General features: G+C 40.1%; 1 protein-coding gene across 4 annotated transcripts in view; it reads left to right on the forward strand.

The window, feature by feature from the left end:
- LIN28B (lin-28 homolog B) overlaps positions 1–22,248 on the forward strand; it is a 98,385-nt gene extending 76,137 nt beyond the window's left edge. For 3 of the 4 annotated variants that reach the window (XM_026065722.1, XM_026065724.1, XM_026065725.1), the window contains exon 4: positions 21,474–21,857. In XM_026065722.1, the coding sequence (XP_025921507.1) occupies positions 21,474–21,843 (370 nt within the window). In that variant the 3' untranslated portion in view covers positions 21,844–21,857. Of the gene's footprint in view, positions 1–21,473 lie in introns of all 4 variants that reach the window. The other variant, XM_026065726.1, reaches the window with a different exon arrangement.
- Positions 22,249–22,484: the final 236 nt, after the last annotated feature.

Consider the following 22,484-nt stretch of genomic DNA (forward strand, 5'->3'; position numbering starts at 1 on the left):
AGTTGTGACTTATTGATTAACCTCCTTGCTTTAAGTTTCCTGCAAGACAGCTTAAGCTTTTCTTGTCGTCAGCGCCAGAGGAAAGTTACCAATTTAACTAATTTGTGCTGCCAGACTTCATAGAAAAAATAATTTTGCAGCTGTTATATACACGTGTGATATTACCTCTGGAGGCAAGAGGTAGGATAAGGTGTGGAGGTGCAAACTGCTACCTCCAAAAGAAACAAAACTTCAAGGAAGTTTAACATGCTCAAATTAGGGGGTCCATATAATCTCCACCCTGGGAGACTGAAGAAGTAGCAAGTGTCACATCAGCCCAGGGCTCTAAATAGCTGTCGCTTGGGGATAGTAGCTTACTGCTAGCGACTGCTTGTCAAGAAGGGACTAAAAGCAGCAGGCAGCAGCAAGCTGGTCACTCTGCTCTCAAAGATGTACTGCAGCCTCGCATACTTCTATGGAAGAGAAGACCTGGAATAATTTGAAACAAGGGTAAAGTGCAGCATCAGTTTACCAGAGGTAAATTGTGCCTTACCTTTGTAATTGTACCTTACCTAGCATTTGTATTTTGTTAACTAGATGGTTTTATTTTTCTTAGACAATGGAAATGTACTAGCGGTAATCTATTTGGTCTTCAAAAAGGATCTGTTATAGTTCATAAGGAAAAATCGTTAGTTAAAGTAAGCTTTACCACATGAACTTGTCTTTGAACCTCTCCTCCTCCCCTGTGATTTATGAATTGGAATTAGATCTGTTTTGAACAACATGGTGATTATAAAACTGCCATACCTTGTGCCACATATCCCACTGAGCCACTCGTAGCATCAAGGCAAAATGTTGTGGCCTTTAAGGACAGCCCTACAAAAAGAAAAATGTTCCAGTTAAAAGTAACTCTCCTAAGTTGCACCCTGCTATTTATGTAAAAGGTAAAGGGGTGAGGGACAGGATTTAAGTTGGCCTTGTTGCTGTAGGGAGAAAGTAGAGGTTATTATGTCCTGCTTTTCCTGCTGATGTGTCTTTCCTGTAGTTCCCTAGTTAACTGTTCTTCCTCCTTGGCAGCCAGCCATGGTTGCCCCAAAGCTTTTATGTCAAATTATAGGAACACCAGGAAGCAGTTTGCCTGGCATTTTTCCTGCTAGTAGGGTAGTGCCTGGCAAAGTATAAGCTGCTCTTCCTGACGTTGGCTAGAGGAGCTTGGGGAAAGAAAAGATGAGAAATGATCAGTTCCTTGATTTCCTACCCCCATTTATGCTAAAGCAGGCTCTGTTAGCGCTGTTCAGCTTCTAGTCCCAAAGTCTCGTAAACCAGCTGGGAGCAGCAGGAACATAATAGATTCCAGTGGTTAGTGTGCCTCCTATGCCAGATGAGGGTTTGGTGGGGGGCTTTCCTGCCTTCCCCGGCCGGTGTAAGTGCAAAAGCTGGTAACCTGGAACAGCTCAGGGGATCTGCTCCAAAGTACTGACTCTGGCTTCCCAACCCTTTTGATAATCTGATCAGCCCAGTGTCAAAAAGGCTGCTGCTGTAGTTTTGGTAACCATAGATAATTGTTTGCAGTGTCCCTCTAATACTGTTCATATAATTATGAAAATTGCTTTGTGCTTGTGAGCTAACGTGTCCAAGTTTTCTCTCAAGGAGGCAATCAAATTATTTGGGGCTCGGTGGTACAGTTCAGAAATTTCTGGCTGCAGTCTCCCTTACATGTGGTGCAGCTAGCTTTTCTGATGGCAGGCCATTGGAGAGGAGGGGCTCAAAGGGTGGCTTTGCACATTTCTCATCCCGATTACAACAACGTGCACCATGTCTAGAGTAAATAGGGAGACCAGTACTCCTTTCTCCTAACCACAGACCGTGAGGATCTTTACAGTCTCTTCCACCACAGTTGAACTTAGCTTAAAAGGCTAGGTGTAGTCTTGTGTTTCGTCACTACCTCTGCTACATGCATTGCAGTTTTCCACCAGCAAATGTCTTAAGTTGCTGAATTCAAGCATTGTAAAATGTTACCTTTTACATCACAAGCACTGTACAGATAGGTCTTGTTTTCTAACAGTGCACAAGTTTTCCCTTTCCCTTAATTCTCAGGCTGAGGAGTCTGTTTTGTAATATCCTTACTCAATACTCTTTTCAATTCCGTTTTCATCTTAAGACACAAGAAGAGCACAAGACAGGGAAATATTACCAAATTTTAAGAAGGTGATGATCTGGAACAAAAAATAGGCATGCACAGTTTGCCAACTATCATTAGAATTTCATCGTAAAATACCTTGTTTGCATAGGAAAGAAATGAGGGCCCAACTATAGATGAAGTTAGTGATAATTATTCATATGATTAAGAGCTGCTGGGTCAGGATCTGAGACTGCCAGGAAGATTATGAGAAATTGCAATGAGTAGAGGGGAAAAGAAACTGAGGTAAAGTATGATGTGCCTCACAGGACACAGTTAGGGCTTGGTTTCACTCAAGGACTGATAGATCAGGATTTTAAGAAGGGCAGGGGGAAAATGGGGGAGTAGAAGGGACCTGCTGCTGCTGCTGACAACCATTAAAAAAAATACAAAGCCAGCTGCTCTCAGAGCAGAGCTTGATCCTTTCAGTGCCTTTAACAGCACAGCATATATTTAGAGGAGGGGAATTCATGAGGCCCTATGGACCTACACCATGGCATTACACAAAAATGCGAACCCGAACAATGGGTGGCCTCAGAGGTTCCATCTGGCTCACCCTTAACAAGGTTAACGTAAAGTGGGTTTCCTTGGCTGTGTCACACACAATTTACACTTCAGATGCTTTAACTTTGGAGTTGGGCTGGAGGGAGCACAATTCTGAATGCATGTGGCAAGGGGCTCATAACATTTGTGGTAAACTATTTGGTATTGATACTTTCTGAAAGATACATAGTAATTTAGATAAAATATAAGTACTTTTTAGAGAGTGCAGCTTTTGTTTGGCTAAATCATAAAAAAGAAATCTTGTCAGCAAATTAGAATTACAGTCAAATCTTGTTTACTCGAAATATTTCGAGGACACGATAATATTAGCGACTGGATTCAGCTAACAACAGAAATTATTAGAGACCTGAGTAATGTTGCATACCACCAGAATTTATGCTAGGATAGCCTGAAAACTCCTATCCACATTTAGGCTGATGGGATATTGATACATAGAAATGTATTCTGATGTGAAGCTTTCAGTTTTTAGAGCCACCAAAGTACTTCGTTGGTAACACAGTTAACCATGACAGATACTGACCTTTTAAAAAAATTATCTCAAATGCACATTTAGATAAAATAAATTTTCATACCCTTTAATAGGCCTTAATAATGTTCATCATAACTGCAAGCATTAATAAATTTAGTAAATTATTGGTAAAAAAAATTAATACACAAGCTTGTATTTCACAAGACAATACAAGAGAGAAGCCTCTTTTCTATGCCTGTAGGAGAAGCTGAGCATATGACTGCTGTGGGTAGGCACCTTTCACATGATGTTCTTCATTCTTCTTTTTTCATCCAAATGGCTGATTTTTCATACAAAGACTGATTTGTCTTTCAAGCAATTTTGAATCCCATGGTGTATGTGTACTTGATTACAAAATTACCTGTCATTTGTCAATGAAAAAATAGTTAGTGACCTTCTATAAGGTATTATACCTAAAATGTTTTAATATCTTGTAGTGGTTTCTAGCAGTATTCTGTTGATATCATATCACAGTGATATTTTTGGTGATCGTATTTCACAGTGGAGGTGAAGTCATAACTTTTCTGGCTTTTATTTTGTGTTAATTATACTCATGAAATAGAGAACATCTCCACAGAGAGCCAGCTGTATATATCAATACATGTTGGCCTGTTAGTTTCCATGCCATTCAGTTTAATAAAGCACATTTACAACATATTGTAGAAATTGTGCTCTTTGTCTCTCGGCTTTGAGGTGCTTGAAGGGAACCTGACCATTCTATAGGTTTTCCTGTTCTTGAATAAAAATTAAGTCATTATTAATCTCATTGAATGAGTATCAAAGTTGATCATTCAGTTGTAAAGCTGCTTTGTGATCTGTAAGATGAGCATTTGAGCAGTTAACTCTGTGGTAAAGATGTAGGGTTGTTTAAGTTCACACATATATTCACACACATATATTGCTAAGCTTTTCCTTGTGCAAGCTATCTATTGCAAAGGAGGATAGTGAGAATACATCTATTGTTACTACGGAGGTGCAAAGGAGAAACCATAGAGTGGGATCAATTTTGCAACTACAAGTACTACAAAAAACCCAGCTCTCTCTCTTGGCTGTCTTTCACCCCAAATTATAAGTTTAATTACACAGCAGAACTTTATACTCCTTCTAAAGCTAACAATTAAAATTGCATACAGTAAAAGTAACATGAATTTTTAACTCTGTTTTCCTCGCTACATCAGCAGTGTCACTTAGAAAGGCCCTGAGCAAGTAACTTGTCCCAAGCTGCTGCTTTCATGTTTTGAGCGATCTTTTTCTGTGCAGTATCTCTGTGATTGGTGAGCTGTACATGTCAAGAACACCACTAAGAGATATGGCTTCAGGCTTCACTACTGCTAAACAGCTCTACAGTTGCTTAGTGGTTTCCAGACTTTGCCAGTGGATGAGCCAGATTCACTGAAGGTGAGCAACTTCCTCCTCAGTTACATGTCATTAATAGAGGGGATGATGTGACTGAGTCCCTGTCTTTGTTTATTCCTCTCCTTCCTCAGTTTTCCAGTTCTTTGACCCATCCCCATTGCTCCTCTGTGCTGCCCTTTTATATCTCTTCTGAAGACAGGAGTATCTTAAACACCAGTGTAATTTCTGACTGTATGCGCTACGGCACTATAATCATAGCTGTGGTTATTGTAGGATGCCACTACAGGCCAGGCATGTCAAACTCGCGAAGCTCCTTTCTATTCTTCAAAGGCTTCCTGCCTGCTGCATTTGGGGGAACCACAGGCAAAGTAAATGGAGCTGAGAAGCCATCTCATGACTAATTGGGCACAAACCATTGACATTATTCCCTTCTTCTCTCTTCCGCTTTTAGCTACCAAACTGCTCTCCATCTGTGAGCAGCAGCTGTTTACTCAGGCCCTATCTTCACAGTAGCCTCTGAAATAAAATATTCAGAAAGCTATGCTGAGACCTGAAAGAATATGTTTTCTCTGACTCCATACAAAGCATTGCAGTGGAAGGGAAATGAAGAAAGAATAATACAGCAAGGAGAATCTGTAAAGGATTTTTAGAAGGGAAGTTGCCCAGTTGCAAGTAGTGCTTCCATGTGTGTAAGGTAGGAAATGCCCAAGCTGTGCTAGGTGTGAGTAAAGGAAGAGTTCACAAAAAGAAGGGTTAGTTGACCTGAAATAGGGATGATTGGTTTTATGGAGAATGCATAAAAGAATGGTGTTAAAACATATTTACTTAGCGGAGGAAGAAAAGGCATCTCTGCAGACTGTATTTAACTCAAAGCACACTTTGCAGCCAGCTCAGCTACTTTTTTGTCAGTAAAGTTCTTTTCTAGCTCATTGTCTCTAACTGAAAGGGAATTCAACCACAGCCACCCCATTTACCAAATTAAGTTCAACATCTGCATCTTTTGTCTGAGTTTCTTTTAAATATAACTTTGCTTCTCCTTTTCCTACACTGATTTGTGTGATTCTGTTGTACATCCTTCACACCCACTTTTACTGATGCAGATGAGCTAAATGAAATATTATGACTGACATATTAATTAATCCAAGTAAAAATCTAATATAATTTGTGTAAAGACAGATTTCTATAAATAATGTGCACTGTGCCAAATATTTAGTATGTACACCTACTTGACAGAAAGAAAAAGGCTGTTCTGCCTCTAACTTGTCTTTACACTTTTGGAAAGCCTTGAGCATGAACATGGTTTGGAGAACATCATAAAAGCTGATTTTTGGATGATTTCTGTGCTCTAACCACTAAGAAATACAAGATGCAGGGTGTGGTTCTACATTACAGTTTCTCTGGCAACAGTGTTTGAGGATGAGTTGATGATAGCAAATCAGCCTCACTGCTCCCTCTACCCCCTCCTGCCTCCTGCCAGTGTTTATCACACCCGCAGCTGTGCCAATGCAATGGTTTGTGGTTTTGCTTTGAACGTGGAGGTGTGATGTGAGCCAAGTTAAACAAAAACTACAAACTGAAAAAAGGAGATGAATTAACTCAGACCACTTCAGCAATCCAAATTACAGTGCGCATCCACAGAGAATTGTTTCARCCCAGCTGTGGGCACAGTTAACTGCAGGAACGTGCACTCTCAGATCCCTTCTGTAGCTTTGCCAGTGGAGAGACTGTGCTATGGGCCTACAGCCCCAGCTTCTCCCTTCTGGGGAAGGGGTTCACATTTACGATTCCCATTTCTCAGGGCAGGCCATAACCACTGGGCTACAGACTGGACTTGGAGAAGAAGAGTGTGACTCCAGCGTGGTGGGGTGAAACAGGAAAACTGGGCCTATTTCTGTATTTTAAATGAAAAAGTTACTTAGGTAAGAACTAGTATTTTGTCAAAAGAATCTCTGCAGCTGTTTGTTGCTTATAAAAGAAGCCATGTTAGGTGTTCAACTGAGAACATCAAATTCTCATTCTCTGGAAGGGATTGCATCCCTTGATGTTTTTACCTCTTGCAACTCAAAATAGAATAAATAAGCTAAAGAGTAGATATTTTCATTCCCAAATTTAGTTACATTTAGTTGTAGGTGTGTAAGAAGCTGCTCATTCAGCAAGGCAAACAGGATTTTCTTTCCTCTGCATTCTACTTCAGTTGTCACGTTGGAAGTGACATTCTCTGCCAACGATGTCTTGATGGATCATGAGGCCAAACAGTTGTGTGTATTCAGTTGTCATTGCAGAAAGATGTGGGAGGAAAATGTTGGAGTAAGGGAGGAGTGAAAGATTCTTCTGTAAAGAAGGCTTGTTCTGTAGTTCTTGCTGAAGTTATGCACTTCTTAGGTAGATGTCAGGACATAGCTGTTGAATGTGCAGGCAGGGCAATTGCACCAAAACCTGGACACTGGACTACAAACTGGAAATGGTGTTAGGAGAGCATTAAAAACTGGCTGGAAAGGAAGCCGAAAGGATCCATTTCTGTGGCACTAAGCAACACTAGAATCTGTGGAAAACCATAGTTCATCTTCAAGCATACCAGTTGTATGGATCCCTGAAACTTCTACTGCTAAGAGCTGGCTCACAGTTTTAGTTACTGCAACTGATTCTCCTCAGGAGTTTTTGAAAGATCATGTCTTTTGAAGTATTCTGCTTGAAAAAGCAGAATGTTTACTGGGGCTTTATCTTCCATTTATTTTCATATCACCAAAGAAAAATTATGAATGAAATACGAAGTAGTTGGCCTGGAGTCTCTGCAGCTGTCCTACTCACTCTTCTAGACTGGCTTGGTGTACTTGACCAGGATCCTTGGCAGTTAGCTGCACCCCATCTGGCATGGCATGCAGTTGCTGGCTTGTTTCGCTGTACGGAGGGTGAAAACAGAAGGGCACCCCAGGAGCCATCACTGACGCTGCCAAGACAGCAAAGGTGGCATTCGCACTGTGCAAAGCTTTGCAGGAAATTAGGATGAAAGCTAAACAAAGTAGTTAGTTGAAGGCATTCTGGATGAGGCTTTTACACCATGAAAGAAGCGTGTGCATTTCACTTGTCTGAGTCTCATTTTTGTGCTTCCCTTCAACAGGGAATGAAAAAGAAGTGTGGAGGGTTCTTTTGTGTTTATGTGGAGAAGTGCAATTAAGTTCTTGATATCCCTCCTATTACATTTAATGTTTGGGTCACAGATATGAGTGAAACAGCTTTTTACAACTTGCCTATGATAGTTTTCRTCATGATAGTTGGACAGCAGAGAAATAGCCATAACAAACAGGACATCAAGATCAGATATATTTTGCAGTATCCAGGATGTGCCTTATTCCAGCTCTAGTTCACTGAATTCCTATTAATTTGTGACACGATGACCATAATATTGGACACTGTCATACCATGATATATTTGCTTCCTTGTTTTCCCAGGTGTAATCCTGAGGGGCACAGACTTAGGTCCTCAAAGCAATGAGGAACCTGAATGCCACTGAAGTCAACAGGAGTTAGGCATTTAAATACCTGTAAACATTTGATCATGCATGACAGGGTCACATAGGAAGCCTGTGGCAGAGAAGAAAACTGATATCATGTTCTCGTGTCTGAGGCAAGTACCTTAGCCAGTGGAGACCATTTCTCTTATTCAGGTGGCACTAGGAAGAGGCCATTCCTTCCTTAGTGTTCTGCAAACTGCATTAGCATTTCAAGAGAAATTCCTACTATGATTTCCAGCTGCTTTCATTTAAAAAAAACCCCACAAACTAATCCTCTGGAAGTCCGTTATTAGCATCTGTTTTTCAGGTCTAGTTCCCCAAAGGTTCCTTCCGTATTTTCTCTGTCTCACTTAGGACTTCTTTTGCTACAGAGAGCCTGGGAAAGATAAGACTTCTCCTAAGGGAAAATCATGGACTGTGCTTGAGGCACAGTGTCCTGGGTAGGGGCCACAGTCTCCTGCTCTGTAGTTATTTGGAATCAGTTATTTCCAGGTATTTCAGATGTTTAGAATTAGAAGTTTGTAAGGAAGAGGGTCAAAAGGGCAGAATTTAGGATCAAGGCTTTCTGGCCTTTTACATTTTCAAAAGTGAGGCTAGTTTAATAAACACTTGGTATACAGGAAGTATCCAGGAATAGTGTGGGAATTAAGTGCCAGACTTTTAGAGGTCTGGGCCTTGGTCTTCTAAGACTAAAAAGTATTGCAATTTTCAGCCACGTATAAGGAGTTGGGTTCCTAGATTCAATATTTGGGTACTGCGAAGAGCCTCAAAAACCTCATTATAGCTGCAGCCTACACACTGTGTCTCATATCACTCAGGGTTTCTATCAGACAGCCAACAACTCAGTGCTTTAGCTTACCGCCGAGCCCTACAAAATTTATCGTCAAGCTTGTTTCCAAGCCCTCCTTTCACTTGCATGGCTCAAACTGGTGAGCCTGCTTTAACCTGCACAAAAGGCACCTGACTGCCATGTACCTGGAAGTGCTCAGTCAGTGTGAAATAAATACAGGTTGAATGCAAGTCTTCCCTCTGTCAGGAGGCTGTCCTGACCTCCCCACCACTGTTGGTTAGGCCTCTGAGATGGCTTAATAGGTTGTAGGTAAGATACAGGGTTTTTTCTTATTTGCTCTCTATGTGGGGCAGGGCAATGATTGACCTGTTCCTGGAGGATTACACCCAGTGCTTGAAGCAACAGCACAAGGTATATGGGAAGGAGGTGATGAAGAGGGGGAGACTGGGTCTGAGAAGAGGGGCCAGCAGTGGTAGAGGGTCTGGACAGTACAGTGTGGAGTATAGCTAGAAAGCATAAGGCATGTCGTAAGACTGGTGTTGACGTTTTTACAATGCTATGATAATATGGATAACTAATATTAACACCTGATATTACTTGTTACTGTACAAAGTTAGAGTTGTGGCACCCGTATGCCACCCCTTGGCAGTAATTGCGAGGAAGGGTTTGCAATCAGGGTGCTGAGCGAGTAGGGGAGAGGGGCCCTGCTCCAGCCTGGTGCCAAGTTGCTGGGCTCCCTCTCTATGTCTGCTGGTGATCTCCCTTCCTCACTAGCTACTCTTGCTGGCCTGTGAATACTTCACATAAGTGATCGCAGAGATGTGTATGCTCCTTTCTGCCCCCAACCAGAGGTCAGATTTATCCCTGACAACTTAAGGGTTTGCATCAGAAATGTGTAGCCCCTTCTGCCTCAGTGTACTTCTGGTCTTAACATACAATTTTCTGGCCTTACATAGCGACTGCTAGCAGATAACTGGGATTTCTAGTAAAAGAAGTTACTTGTTTTAGACTACAGGTGAAATGCTAAGGCACAGGCACAAACTGCTTTGTGACAGTTTACAAAATAGTAAATTCAGGACTTTCATCATTGAAGTTGTGGCTCAGGTATGAATAATTGATCAAAACCTATAGATGGCTTGTTATGCTGCGCTCAGTAAGCATAACCATTACATGTTTCTTACTGTTGTTCTTAGGCCAATGCACTGGCAGTGTCCAAGTTTTAATCCCTGTCCCATTGCATGGATCACAACTGGGGTGTCCTTATTTGAACTGTTCGTTGTTTTCAAATATTTTATGTAAGTCTGTGGTGGCTATTTTATCTAAATCTCCTGATGCATCAGTCATGCCAGGAAAATTGATCCTTGGCCTATCTTTTGAAATTGTTCATTCTTTCCTAAGCTGAAAGGCCGAGTCTAAATAGCCAAGAATCAAACACATCATTCCTCTTCCTTGCCCATAATTCTTTATGTTTCTTTTCTAAACTTTGTGATTTATGCAGTGTTATACTTCCAAGTGCTACACCATCCAGCACACAGAGATTGACTAGCGGAACTGAGGGTCTTCCTCGTGAGACAGGCAGGGGAAGAGTCAGCATCATTCTCGGCTTTCCAGCAGCCTGACCTCTGCAGCCAGCCTTGGTTACTGTAATGTGACTTAAGTATTCACACACGGCGGGAAACTCCTTTCTAAGTCACACTATTAAAGTAACCCAGAATAATCTCAGTGAAGTTACTGAAGTTGCTCTGGTTTTATACCCATGTCACTGAGAGCAGAATTAAGACCATTAAGTTGTTCTGTTTTGGGAAGATGTGATCATTTTAAAAGTTTTATTCACATCTTTGTTACCATTTTACTGGTGTGATATCACTTAAATCTGCGCATAACTAAGAGGGATAAAATTATCTAGTTTACCACACATAGTGAAATTATTTCAGTTACAGTTGATTATTTTTAACCATACACAGAGTTAACAGAATTCAGAGAAAGAGGTATTAAATGAGACCTTTGATTAGAGATATGCCATCCTGAGGGCCAAGTAATTAGTTGATTGGCATGTGTTAATTTTGTCAGCCGTTAGAGTCAGTCATGGGCATTTGGTTAGTTTTTAATTTTATGTGCACAACTGTATTTTTAAAATTTTTATGTACACAATTAGAGAACTAACAGCCAAAATAAATCTGGTGGTAAAATAGGGTAGAATAGTAGAAAATAGTGAGAATTATTTCACTTATTCTCAGGGATCAGGGAGTGTGGAACAACAGAAATACCTATCTGAAGTGGGAATTAGATGCTTTAACGTTTGAGGTTTAATCCTGTTGATGCTGAAAGCCTTTTTTAACACTTCACTGTTGCACTTGCATTTTGATGTGAAAAGTTTCAAAGTGCTAAGATTAAAATTTCTCTTTAAAATGTTGAAAACAGTTTAAAAATGTGTTACAGAAAATGCTGAACACAACCATTTAGTGATAATGTCAATGAATGGAACTAGTCCATTTTAGATAGCTTAAGGCACAAGTCTGGAAATGTGAATTAAGAACTGACCGCTTTCTTTCTCAGTCAGTAGATCAGAGTGATAAAGATTTCCCTTACTGGTCAAATGTGGCCTTAGAGCATCTGAATGCCCTAATTATTCTTGCAGGTATTGAGCACATGAACTTACAGATCAAGGAAAACCACCCACCATGTTTGTTGTCCTCTTGATACACAGCTGGAAAAGGGAAGCCCTGCATGAATTTCAAGTGACATGACTTATTCTGTCAATTCCACAAGCAAGGGAGCAAATACCTATAGAGATACCTGGCTTGGTCTCCTAATAGTGAATGTGTCAGGCAGTAAAGTCCGTATATTTCTGAAGAATGAAATGGAGGTGTGAGTTACTGGACAAATCCTGCAATCCTTAACGCTTGTGAAGCATATATTCATGCAAGTCATCTCATTCAGTGAATGAAATAGTTGAACTTTTTTGAGAATACGTTTCAAAGCTAGGAACTGCGTCAGTCTGTACTCCTGCTGCTGGACATTTCAGAAACCTGATGTGTGATATTGATTTATAAGGGATATCCCAAGTGAGATGACTCTAAAACCAGTATTTCAACATGCTAGATGCAATGAGATTTCTTTTACTTACTTGTTTTGCACCATCAGATACTATATTTTATGTGCTGGGTGGGGGGAGAGGGGAGATGTGTATGTGTATACTGGTATACCTTTATTCTTTTGATATAAAGCTAAAAGGGTTTGGTTAAAGTTTCAGTGTGAGATGTTCCAAAGTTAGAAAGTTTCTTATTTACACTGGTTTATGCAGCCTCAGTGTTTTTCCTTTGTGTGTATGTACTGCATAAGGCAGGTCTGGAAATGTTTCCTGTCAGGAATAAGAAATGGTCCTACAGTTAAAGGCTGTATCATTGACCTTGCAGGAGTAATAATGATCTTTTAAGTACCATTTTATATATGATTTCCAAAAGGGGAAAGAGCAGTTTGTAAAAGAAAATCTACAGACAGCTATTTAAAGAAAGAAAAAGAAAAGATAGCTGCTTCATATCCCTGCTTCATCTTCAGCTGTGTTAGTCTGCAGCACAAACCGATATTGGGCTCTAAGAATTCAGGGGCAACAGCAAGCAGGAGAGTTATAGCTGCCCATCCTCTTCCTCAACCTTTGGGAGAGGGAGATTTTGGGGAAGAGGAATGGGTAATGAACTCCCAGACCAGCATTCCTTCTCCTCTTCCTCCTCTTCCTCTACCACTACTTGCTCAGGTGCTCCCAACTATTGCCAGGATGCCATTTGCTACTTGCTGCTGTTGTGGTAACAGCTATATCAGCCAGAAATTAGAAGACTTGGGATCAGTTGCTTTTACCATTTGCTGCTAATGTTGGTGACAAGAAAAGGAACAAAAGGGAAATGGCAATTTTTAATAATTAATTCGCAGTTACCCACTATCCTTTTATTTCATCTGTGGATTAACTGATCTATGGATGCAGAAACACTGGAACTGGCTCTGCACGGAGGCAGATAAGGTCAGACATGCTTCTTAGCGCAGGAACAGCATCTCACTGACCCAGGAAGAGTTGAGCCATTTTTATGCAGCGTGCATCCTGATCCACATGGCCGGGAGGCTCAAGCCATCTCCGTGAAGATTTCTGGTGTTATTGAACTGAGCTGCTGTAACCAGGGGCGCCGAGGAGCGGTTTCAAACACAGCCAGCCAAGGTCCACTTGGTCCTGGCTCAGCCCTGGCCACCACTATGTCTGCCCACCACTGTGCCCCGCTCAGCTGCGGCAGTGTGCTTCCCCAGCGTGCCTCCCTGCGACAGGGGTGCCCAGAGTAAACCTATAGGGCAGCCTTTCCACCCACGTGAACCCCAGAAAATACTTATTGGTACTGTGTTTCTAAGTGCTGCATACAGAACTGTTTTAATTTAAAATTCCTTTTTTTTCTTTTATTCTCAGAAATCAAGGCTTACAAAGGCAACTCGTGGTAGAGAATATTTGTGCATGTGTGGTTTTGCAATGCAGACAGATTGACGGTATTAGACTTATTTGAAATCACAGTATAACATTTCACCCTTGAAATGTGTGATATATGACTGTTTAAAACATAACTTAAACCCTAACTGATCTTGTATCTGCTTTATCTGGATGGTTTAAGACCATTACCATATGCACATTCTTTCCACACCATATTGATGCAACGGGAGCAAACCTGTATTTTACATTATTATTATTTTTTTAAAAACTCACTTGGTAGATTGTTATTTCAGAAGTTATTTCTTAACTCACAATGTAAAGAAAAACATTTAATAGTAACAAATGAAAGTGCATCCGAAGCATTCCTCCTTGAGGATGCATTTCATGAGGATTTTTATGTGATTATGGGAAAATAATTTTCCTCCAAGCCTGTGGCAAGGGCTCAGTGGGGAGCACAGATAAGATTCCATGGAAAGCAAGAAAGAACAGAAACACCATGGAGGTTATTTTGTAAGAGCTGGTGCCTGTGTAGTCCTTGCCATTTTTGTGGAGAAAAAAAGACTGCATTTTCTGTGCTTTGAACCACCTTTCTGTTTCATTGTTGCTCTTGCTTCTCAAAAAAGAAATCCACCTTCCAGTAAAATCATACTAGCGCGTTTTAAACAAATTATTTCCTCCCAAATTTAAGTTAATAGTATCGTGAAAGCCCGATTTATGAGACGAATGCCCCATGTTGTTTGTCAGCATCTTTGTTGGGGGCGGGGAGGAGGGGAAATGCAAACAACAAAAGAACGTAACTGATTGGTACCGCTGCTGAGATACACGGGGGAAAACAGATTGATTTCGGACTCACCGCAGAAAACTATTCGATCTGATGAGTTTACAATTAGGCAATTTTATTTATTTGTTTGTAATGAGAGTCAACATCATCAATATTCTGCCCTGTGTTATTGGAAGCCTTGCAGAAAATGGTTTTGTGTCAGCACGCCAGGGTTATCTGTAAGATGAAAGAAGGCAACCTTAAAAAAATGAAGAGGCTGTGTTTTTCTCGCGAAATTGAATGTCTTAGATCTGATCTGTTATCCTTGTGTGGTAGGATTTGGTGGAGAAATAGATAAATGAGCATTTTTATTTTATTTCATCTTCATTTTTTTAGATGAAGATCTTTCTGTTAATCTCAAAAAGCTAGTCCCACCCTGTACCTTCTCAAACTGAATTTTGCTCGAGAATAACAAGCAGCCTGCAATTAACTTCCTCGGCAGGCTGCCTTTTGCACAGTGTTTTGCAGGAATGAGGGAGTCAAAGCAGCCTGTAGCTGCAGGATTGGGACAAATCTAAATTTGGCCCTGCTGTACCACATTCTGAATTTTCAGGGGATTGACAATGCACCATTTCTAATATACTTAACTAGAAATAATTATGGTTTTAAAATTAAACTGTTGGGGTTTTTTTTTCATGGATCAGTAAATGATATTGTTAGTGAAGTGCTGCCTTAGTGTCACATTGCTTGCTGGACACATCATAAATATTCTGATGAAGACTCAAAATGGTCTGTTCTCTAGTTTATTTAACAAGATAATTTCAGTCGACCTTGAATTATTCAAAATGCAGTATTTCGAATACTGATATGTTGTTGGGCCATCTTCAAAGTTACCTGTATTCTCTCTGCGTTCAAATACAGGTTAAGAATTGAAGATTAGTAAACAAAATGGCATAAAAACTAAAAACGTGCATGTGAGGAGAAACATTCCAGAAATTTCCCTCCAAGATGCGGGGAGCAGCGTGTGCGTTTTGAGTGGTCTCATATACCTCTCACTGACTCACTGTTTTTGTCTTTAAAAAAAAAAAAAAGAAGAAGAAAAGCCAGGATACATTTACAGTAATTTCCAGCCGAGTGCCATGGCACTGCAGGGGCTGTACAGCGGCGTAGCRCGTTTTGGATTCTCTGTAAGCCAAAGGGAATTGCAGATCAGCTGATGTGAGGCTGTTCAAAAGCCTCTCCTGGTCCTGTGGCAGTGTTTGCAAGCCCCGTTTTGGCGGCACGCTGGCAGCAGCGACGGCCGAGCGGTGCCGGAGCCCACGGCTCCCGCGCGCCGCCCCCTCCGCATCCCCGCTGCGTGTCCCATTCCCRGCGCCAGCGAGGAGCAGTGGCCCTCGCTGCCCCACCGCCGCCGGGCAGCCCACGTCACCAAAGCCCTGGGACAGCGAAGCCTCGCCGTTTTGCCTCAGGTTCCGGTGGCTGATAGGTCTTGAATAAACCCCCTTGTACACCAAAATAGGGTAGGCAAAGCAGCTGTGCTGCGTGTTATGTTTGCAAGAACTGTCATTTCTTTAGGTATGTTGTGAAGCTAATAACTAAAAAAGACTGTGTATTTAGGCACACTTTTAAACATTTCCWTTAATTATTTTACGTGCTTTTCACTGCTTAGTTGACATTCAGTATATAGTTAAAAACCTCTCACTTACATATGGTGTTAGAATAACGTCCCATTTTTCAAAGCATTTAAACTACCAGACAGAGCACAGTTCACCAACATACAGTTTTTATTATCTGATAGCATTTGGAAAGGACAAACAAAAAAGGAGTTGGTAAGAGCATATCTTAGTAAATTATTTTAGACAACCTGCACTCTTCCTGTGTCAACACCCTTTTTCTTCCCTTTGCTCTCCCTGTCAGATGTTAAAACCAAAAAAAAAACCAACAAAAAGAAAAACTCAGTCATTAGGGTAATTTTAAAGCTTTTTCTCCCAACAGATAATGTTTTGGAGCCTTCCAAATGATTCTCTACTTGTCATTTTATATTGGATTATTGTCCAAATCATATCATAAAGCAGCATGAAGAAACGAGCAGTTGTGGTTACCCTCCTTGCTGCTTAGCTCAGCTGAGCTTATTGTGGCCAACACATCTGCAAAGACAATGTTATTGTCGCTTTAAAAATGATAGGGTTAGGGAATGTTTCCTACATATGAGCTGACTGCTGGGAGAAGGAAAAAAGCTGAAGACTGGAAAGTATTTTATTTTGCATTTGCCTGTGAAATCAAATACTTTAAATAAATTTCAGTCACTGGCTTATTACAATTAATACAGCATATTTTACTTTGGGTTCTGTAGGCTTTTTGTTCATATATTTCCTCTAATATGTGTAGTTCTCAGTGTAATCACAAACCCATGACAAACAAGAAATTAGAAGAAAAAATGTTTCTAGCCTTGTGGTATGCGCTTATCTTTCTTTCTTCATTAGTAGGTATTAAAGCTACTGTTTTCTTGCTGATTTTTTTAGAGCCTTCAAAATATTGAAATATAATGCTAGACAAGTTCTTCAAGGTATTCCTTCCATTAAAACATCCATCCTTTTTATATCAAAAACTGGTCCTGATGCACCTTCCTTTCGGTATGGAAAGGATTCCCAGTTAGTTAGGATAATTGCCATCTCTTTGTCTACTTTGTTGTATTACTTTTCAGGCATGAAGCCACCTAGTAAATTATAAGAGCCTACTATGAAAAGACTTTCCTTTTTTAGCAAATCTTTCTTGCTGTTGCTTTTTTTATAAGGGTTACTTCTAGTATAACTGCACTTTTAAGGGCTTTTTGTGATTTATTCATCTCATTATGTAATTTATTATAAACTTTTATGTTTTAAGTGTCTAAGCTAACATTCATTATTTCCATGGTGCTTCTGAAGTGAATAAATATTTATTATAATTTTACTAATTTCGACTTTCTTCAAACATATTCAAATGAGCACTTGTTAATTTTCTTAGCAGGCACCAGGTTGTAGTATATTGTTCTACATACTTATGCATACAAAGATGTGAGTATATACGCCTGCGTACACATATCATATGCTATCGGGTTTCATTATGTTGTAATGTAAGACTACACAGCAGAGACAAGCAAAGAGTTGAAGCGTTTTGAACAAAAGGATTAACACCGTATCTTAATGTGCACGGATGATGCCATGTGGTATCATTTGTGAGCTCTGAGGTGGCTGACCATTTCCATTTTGGTGAAAATCCCTTGAGAGGGAAAGCATTTCAGAGGGGGGGTGTGATCTGTTCTCCTGGCAAGAGTGATTGACAAGGAATGAATAAATAGTTAAAAGAACTGAATAAATACCACCCTCCTGTTTAAGTCCAGGCACACCCAGGCTAGCACATATATTTTCTAATACAACACTTCAGCCAGATGCTTGAGTTATCTAGTGACAAAAACATCCCTGAAAAGCCAAATCATAGTTTAATTATGACTGCTTCTGTTAAGAGTTTTATTTTATGGTGACATTTTATCAGTGATTTGAATAAATGCAGGGAATTACAATATTTTGCAAGCAGGATGTAATGATAAATATATATATATGCAAAAGGTAACTGAGGCCTCTTGAGTGGAAGCAGGGGCCCTGACACCAGGTTTTTGGTCAATTGGTGAGGTGCAATGGTTCACTGAATTGGATAACACAGTGCATACCATCGTGACTGATTAAATTGATTTGTCCATGGCTGCCACCTACTCTGCTACCGAGGCACTTTAACCTATTTTCAAACTTTTCTTTTTTTAAACACACTCAGTAAATGTGGTATTAAGGGAAGGAAGCAAACACAAATGCATTTACAGCTATAAAATTCTATTGTCTGAATTAAGATAAAATGTGTGATTTCCAGAATGTCTAAACACTCCTGTATTTACCGATTTTTAGATAAAAAGCCTGTGAACAAGTACACTACTAGAAACAAATGAGCAAGATATTAATAAGCACCATTCTTCATTATAACCTAAGTTATAACACCACATTTGTAAATTCCTAGATGTATTTATCAGGGGGAAAGAAAGTGAAACACTTGAGGGGGTTTTTTTTGCTTTGCTTTTGTTTTTCCATTTGCAAGTTTTACTTCCTTATTGTTTTATCCAGAAGACACATAGAAAGCTTGTCAGAAAATCATAGCTGAATGTATGTTAAGAAGACTGAATACTACTGTTAAGCGGGGCCACTAATTTGAAATTATCTGCAGTGATTTCGAAAAAAGTAATCAGATAAATAATACTTAATTAACAATACATTTTTTAACATTATAGGGGAAAAACTTATTGTTTTGGTCTTAGATTGAAATTGTATATTTGGTCTTTCCTGGCTAAGCAGATCAATACTAAGTGGCAATTGGGCTTGTACATATATATCTTTTTTTTCAAGAAAAAGTTTATATTCTGTATCTCTTCCTGGGTTATGTCATAGTATATGCAGACAGACTAGTGTAAGCTTAGTCTTGCACTGAAAGATAACATAAAACTTTGTGCAGTGGTGACGTAAAAATGGAAACAGTTCACCTGAAATGCAATATTGCAGTAGCCATAGAAGTGCAGAGTTCAGTATAAGAGGTTTGGTTTTAATTTTAAGGGAAGATATGACAGTTTAATTACAGTGTTCGCTGAAAGGATAATGAAGTTCTGCGCATCATTTAAATTCTCTAAGTTATAAATCAGTCTTGTAGAACATGACATTGTGCCATGGGCAACTAAGCTGTTTTTCATTTGTCTTTTAAAAAAAATATAGTTAGTATCTTGCTCACCGTGAAGAAGAGATAATAAGAGGGTGGTRCTCAGGAATTGTTTCTTTGAGTGGATTCGCAAATGTTAATAGCTGTTTTGCAACTTTGTTATAAACTATGCAGATTTTATCAATAGCATTTCTTTAAAAGGTAAAGTATATTTTATAGGTGAGACTCTGGCTGTACATGCAGTTTTGCATGTGCTAAACTTCATGTCTTTGCATAGACTAATAGTAGCTGGATCAGTGCTTGGTTACTTCACAGGGAGCTGAAAACTTAAAATATTTTGATGTGTGCTTGAGCTAAAACGTTGTACTATTTTATACATATAGTTATGTGGTTTTGAATGCTTCGGTTGACTCCTTCAGGCATTGAGTATTTGTGCACTCATTTTTTAAATTACTTGATAGTTAAGGGGAAACACAAAAAATTGTCATCACTGGTTTAATTCTCTTCAGTAAAATGTTAAATTGTAATGAATTAAATTTATATACACTCATTGCAAATATTTATAAAACAAAGAAACAGAAACCATAGAAGAATAGCCAGTATTTATAGAAAGCTGAGTTGTGAACATGACCAGCATAGGATCCTCATGCCAAAAGCTTATAATTGTTTCTCTGTAGTGTGTGTTTGAATAATGTATTTCAAGGATTCACATACCTAGCATGTATTATAAATTAACATTATTCAGTAAGCGGTTGTTCAAGATTTCATTAAGATTCCCCTGGTTAACAAGATTAATAGAAGAGTACTTACATGTTAGCCATTTTTAAGAAATGGCAAAAAAAGTCTTTAGTAAGTGCTGGCCCTGTGGAATAAGTGCTCTGCGGTTTGTCTGCCTCTGGGTAGTCACTCTTTTGAAGATGACACCCAGGCTCACCACCACTTGCATGTGGTTTGGGAATTTCAAGAGAAAACAAACAAACCCTGTTTTATGACTCTTGCAAAGGCTTTATTTATTTTGTTTTGAATTGAAACCGTAAAAGCTATTACTAACCCTCCAAAACATAAGCATTGTAAAAGTTTAGCTTCCACCCTTCCCTTATCATGCCTGAACTGAGCCAGAAGATGCCAGCCTTGTGGACTTAGACAAGATCTTTTATTAGACCAAATAGCTTTTGAGTGCACACATACATGGAGAAGGGGCTTTTGGGCAGCGATCGCCCAGTTCAGGTGCTACTGCCAAGGCACCATTTGCATCTGCTGGGTGAAACCCCCCAGCGGTGATGGGCCCTCGAGGAAAGGCTCCGCAGTCCCCTTGCTTCCTACCTGAGCCATAGGAAGACGGGAGTGTGCGGGGGAGAGGGGGCACGTGTCCAGGGTTCCTTCTCCTCTGAGGAAGCCTCTGTTTTCAGAAGGTGGGTCTGTTGGAGCCTTATCCCAAGTAGTGGTCAGGGACACCAGGGCCCCCAAATTGCCTCCATGTCCCATACGGGCCTTTCCCTTGCCAGGCAAGGCCAGTAGAGGAGCTCCTCCTGCCCGGAGTCATCTCCTTCCTCCCAGTAATCTCACCTATCTCCTCTGCATTTGGGTTCCTTGAAAGCAGCATGTCTTTTTGGAAAGACTTGCTAAAGTCTGAGGCAAATCATTAGAGAAGGCTGAGTATCTTCACTATCAATATTTCTTTATCTCCTCAATCTGCAACTCGCAGCATGCAAAGTAAAACCCATCTCTCTGTAAAGACGAGGGAGAAGGCCCTTGGCGACTGCTTCTTCTTCCCCTCCCCTCTTTGAAATTAGTCATGTCAGTCATTTGAAATATTAGCACTCAAATGAGTTTAATGTTATAAATATTTGAGTAATAGAAATGTTTGCAGCGGTGGCAGGATATTTGAATATTTGGTGCCCTCTAGTGGGACCTGAGTTACCAGGACTCTGTTTTGTGACATTGCCAGAGGTACTGGGGGTTCTATCTGGGGCGACAGAAAAAAACAGCTTCTGTAGTTTGGTAAGAACTACCAGGTGGGGATTTTGGATTCAGGACTTTAATATCTTACCGTTGTGGTACTCATGAAACTCCTAGTGTCTAACAGGGTTTTTTTGGTGTGGTTGCACAGTGCTGGTGATTGATGGCTCTTACACAGTGGGACGCTTGCAATGTTGTCCTTGGGCTGCATGGGCTAACTTTATAGACAGCTGAAGGCAGCGAGGCATTTAAAGACTTTCAGAAAGGCATCATTAGGCACCTGTTTGCATCTGTAAATGCCTCTGACTTAGCCCTTATCAGTCAATAGAAAGGTCCCAGTAAAAACAAGCAAGGATCTGTTTCAGGGCTGTCTCAGTTTTGAGCAGTAAAGGGTTTTTGAAAAAAGGTACTGATTGATAAGATTGATGGTAACAGAATCCAATTCTAAATAAAAGGTATTTTTTGACACCAGTGTGACAGCAGGGTACATTCCAAGTGACTTAAAAAACACAGGTGAGAGATATGTTAGCCTGTGGCAATGGAATATCAGTGCAGAAGCTCTCACTGTTTTACCACAGACCTTGTGCACATTCTCACTGAGTTTACAGTACACAGAAAATCATACAGTTTGATGCTACATTTTATAACCAGCTGTCTGTCTTCATTTTTAGATGCTACAACTGTGGTGGCCTTGATCATCACGCTAAAGAATGTAGTCTACCTCCACAGCCAAAGAAGTGCCATTACTGTCAGAGCATCATGCACATGGTGGCTAACTGCCCCCATAAAACTGTTTCACAGCAGCCCACTAGTTCTCAGGGAAGACATGAAGCTGAACCGCAGCCTTCCACTTCTGCTTTCCTGAGAGAAGGGGGAGCAACGTACGGCTATTCATCTCCATCGTATTCTCAGGAGGGAAGGTCAGAAATCTCAGAGCATTCAGGCAGGTCACCACAAGAAGCTTCTTCAAGTAAGTTATCTGCATCACCTGAAGAACCAAGCAGAAAGGGGCCTTCTGTTCAGAAAAGGAAAAAAACTTAAGAGCTTTTGTCATAACTTTCCATTTTCTTTATCCTCTTGGGATGTCTACCTCATGCAATACAGGGGAAATTATTTCATTATCAGTAGCTGACCTGGAATTTTAACTACTGTTGAGGAACTGTGAATTTCTTTTTTCTTTAATAGACAAATCACTCCAAGCAAAATACATATGAGCAGGGTGTATTAAGTTTTACTTTCTGTATGTGTGTGTATGAGTGTGCACGCGCATGTGTGTATGTGTACATATCTATAAATATATATATTTTCCATCGAACACTCTCCAGCTCCCACAATACATTATTGTGAAGCAATAGATACAGTATCCAAAAATGTTATTGAACTCAATCTTAGAAGCTATTTTCAAACACACTCAAAAAAAACAAACAAGAAAACCCAAGAAATCTCTCACACAACCACACCAAACCTGAAAAACCACACACAGAACTGAGATCAAGACTGTTACTTTTTTTTTTTTTTGAACCAAAGAATACTTTCATATTTTAAAGCTGCCATATGGTACTAGAGATACTAAGACATCCCCATAGCATCAATTTGAGTTTTTTTTCCTCATATCTATGAAGTATCAATGCCTTTCCCTTCCTTGTGCCTGTGAAGGGCAGTGTCATGAGTAAATATGGCTC

Source organism: Apteryx rowi, unplaced genomic scaffold, assembly GCF_003343035.1.
Source record: "Apteryx rowi isolate R43461 unplaced genomic scaffold, aptRow1 scaffold_230, whole genome shotgun sequence".
NCBI classification, from domain to species: Eukaryota; Metazoa; Chordata; class Aves; order Apterygiformes; family Apterygidae; genus Apteryx; species Apteryx rowi.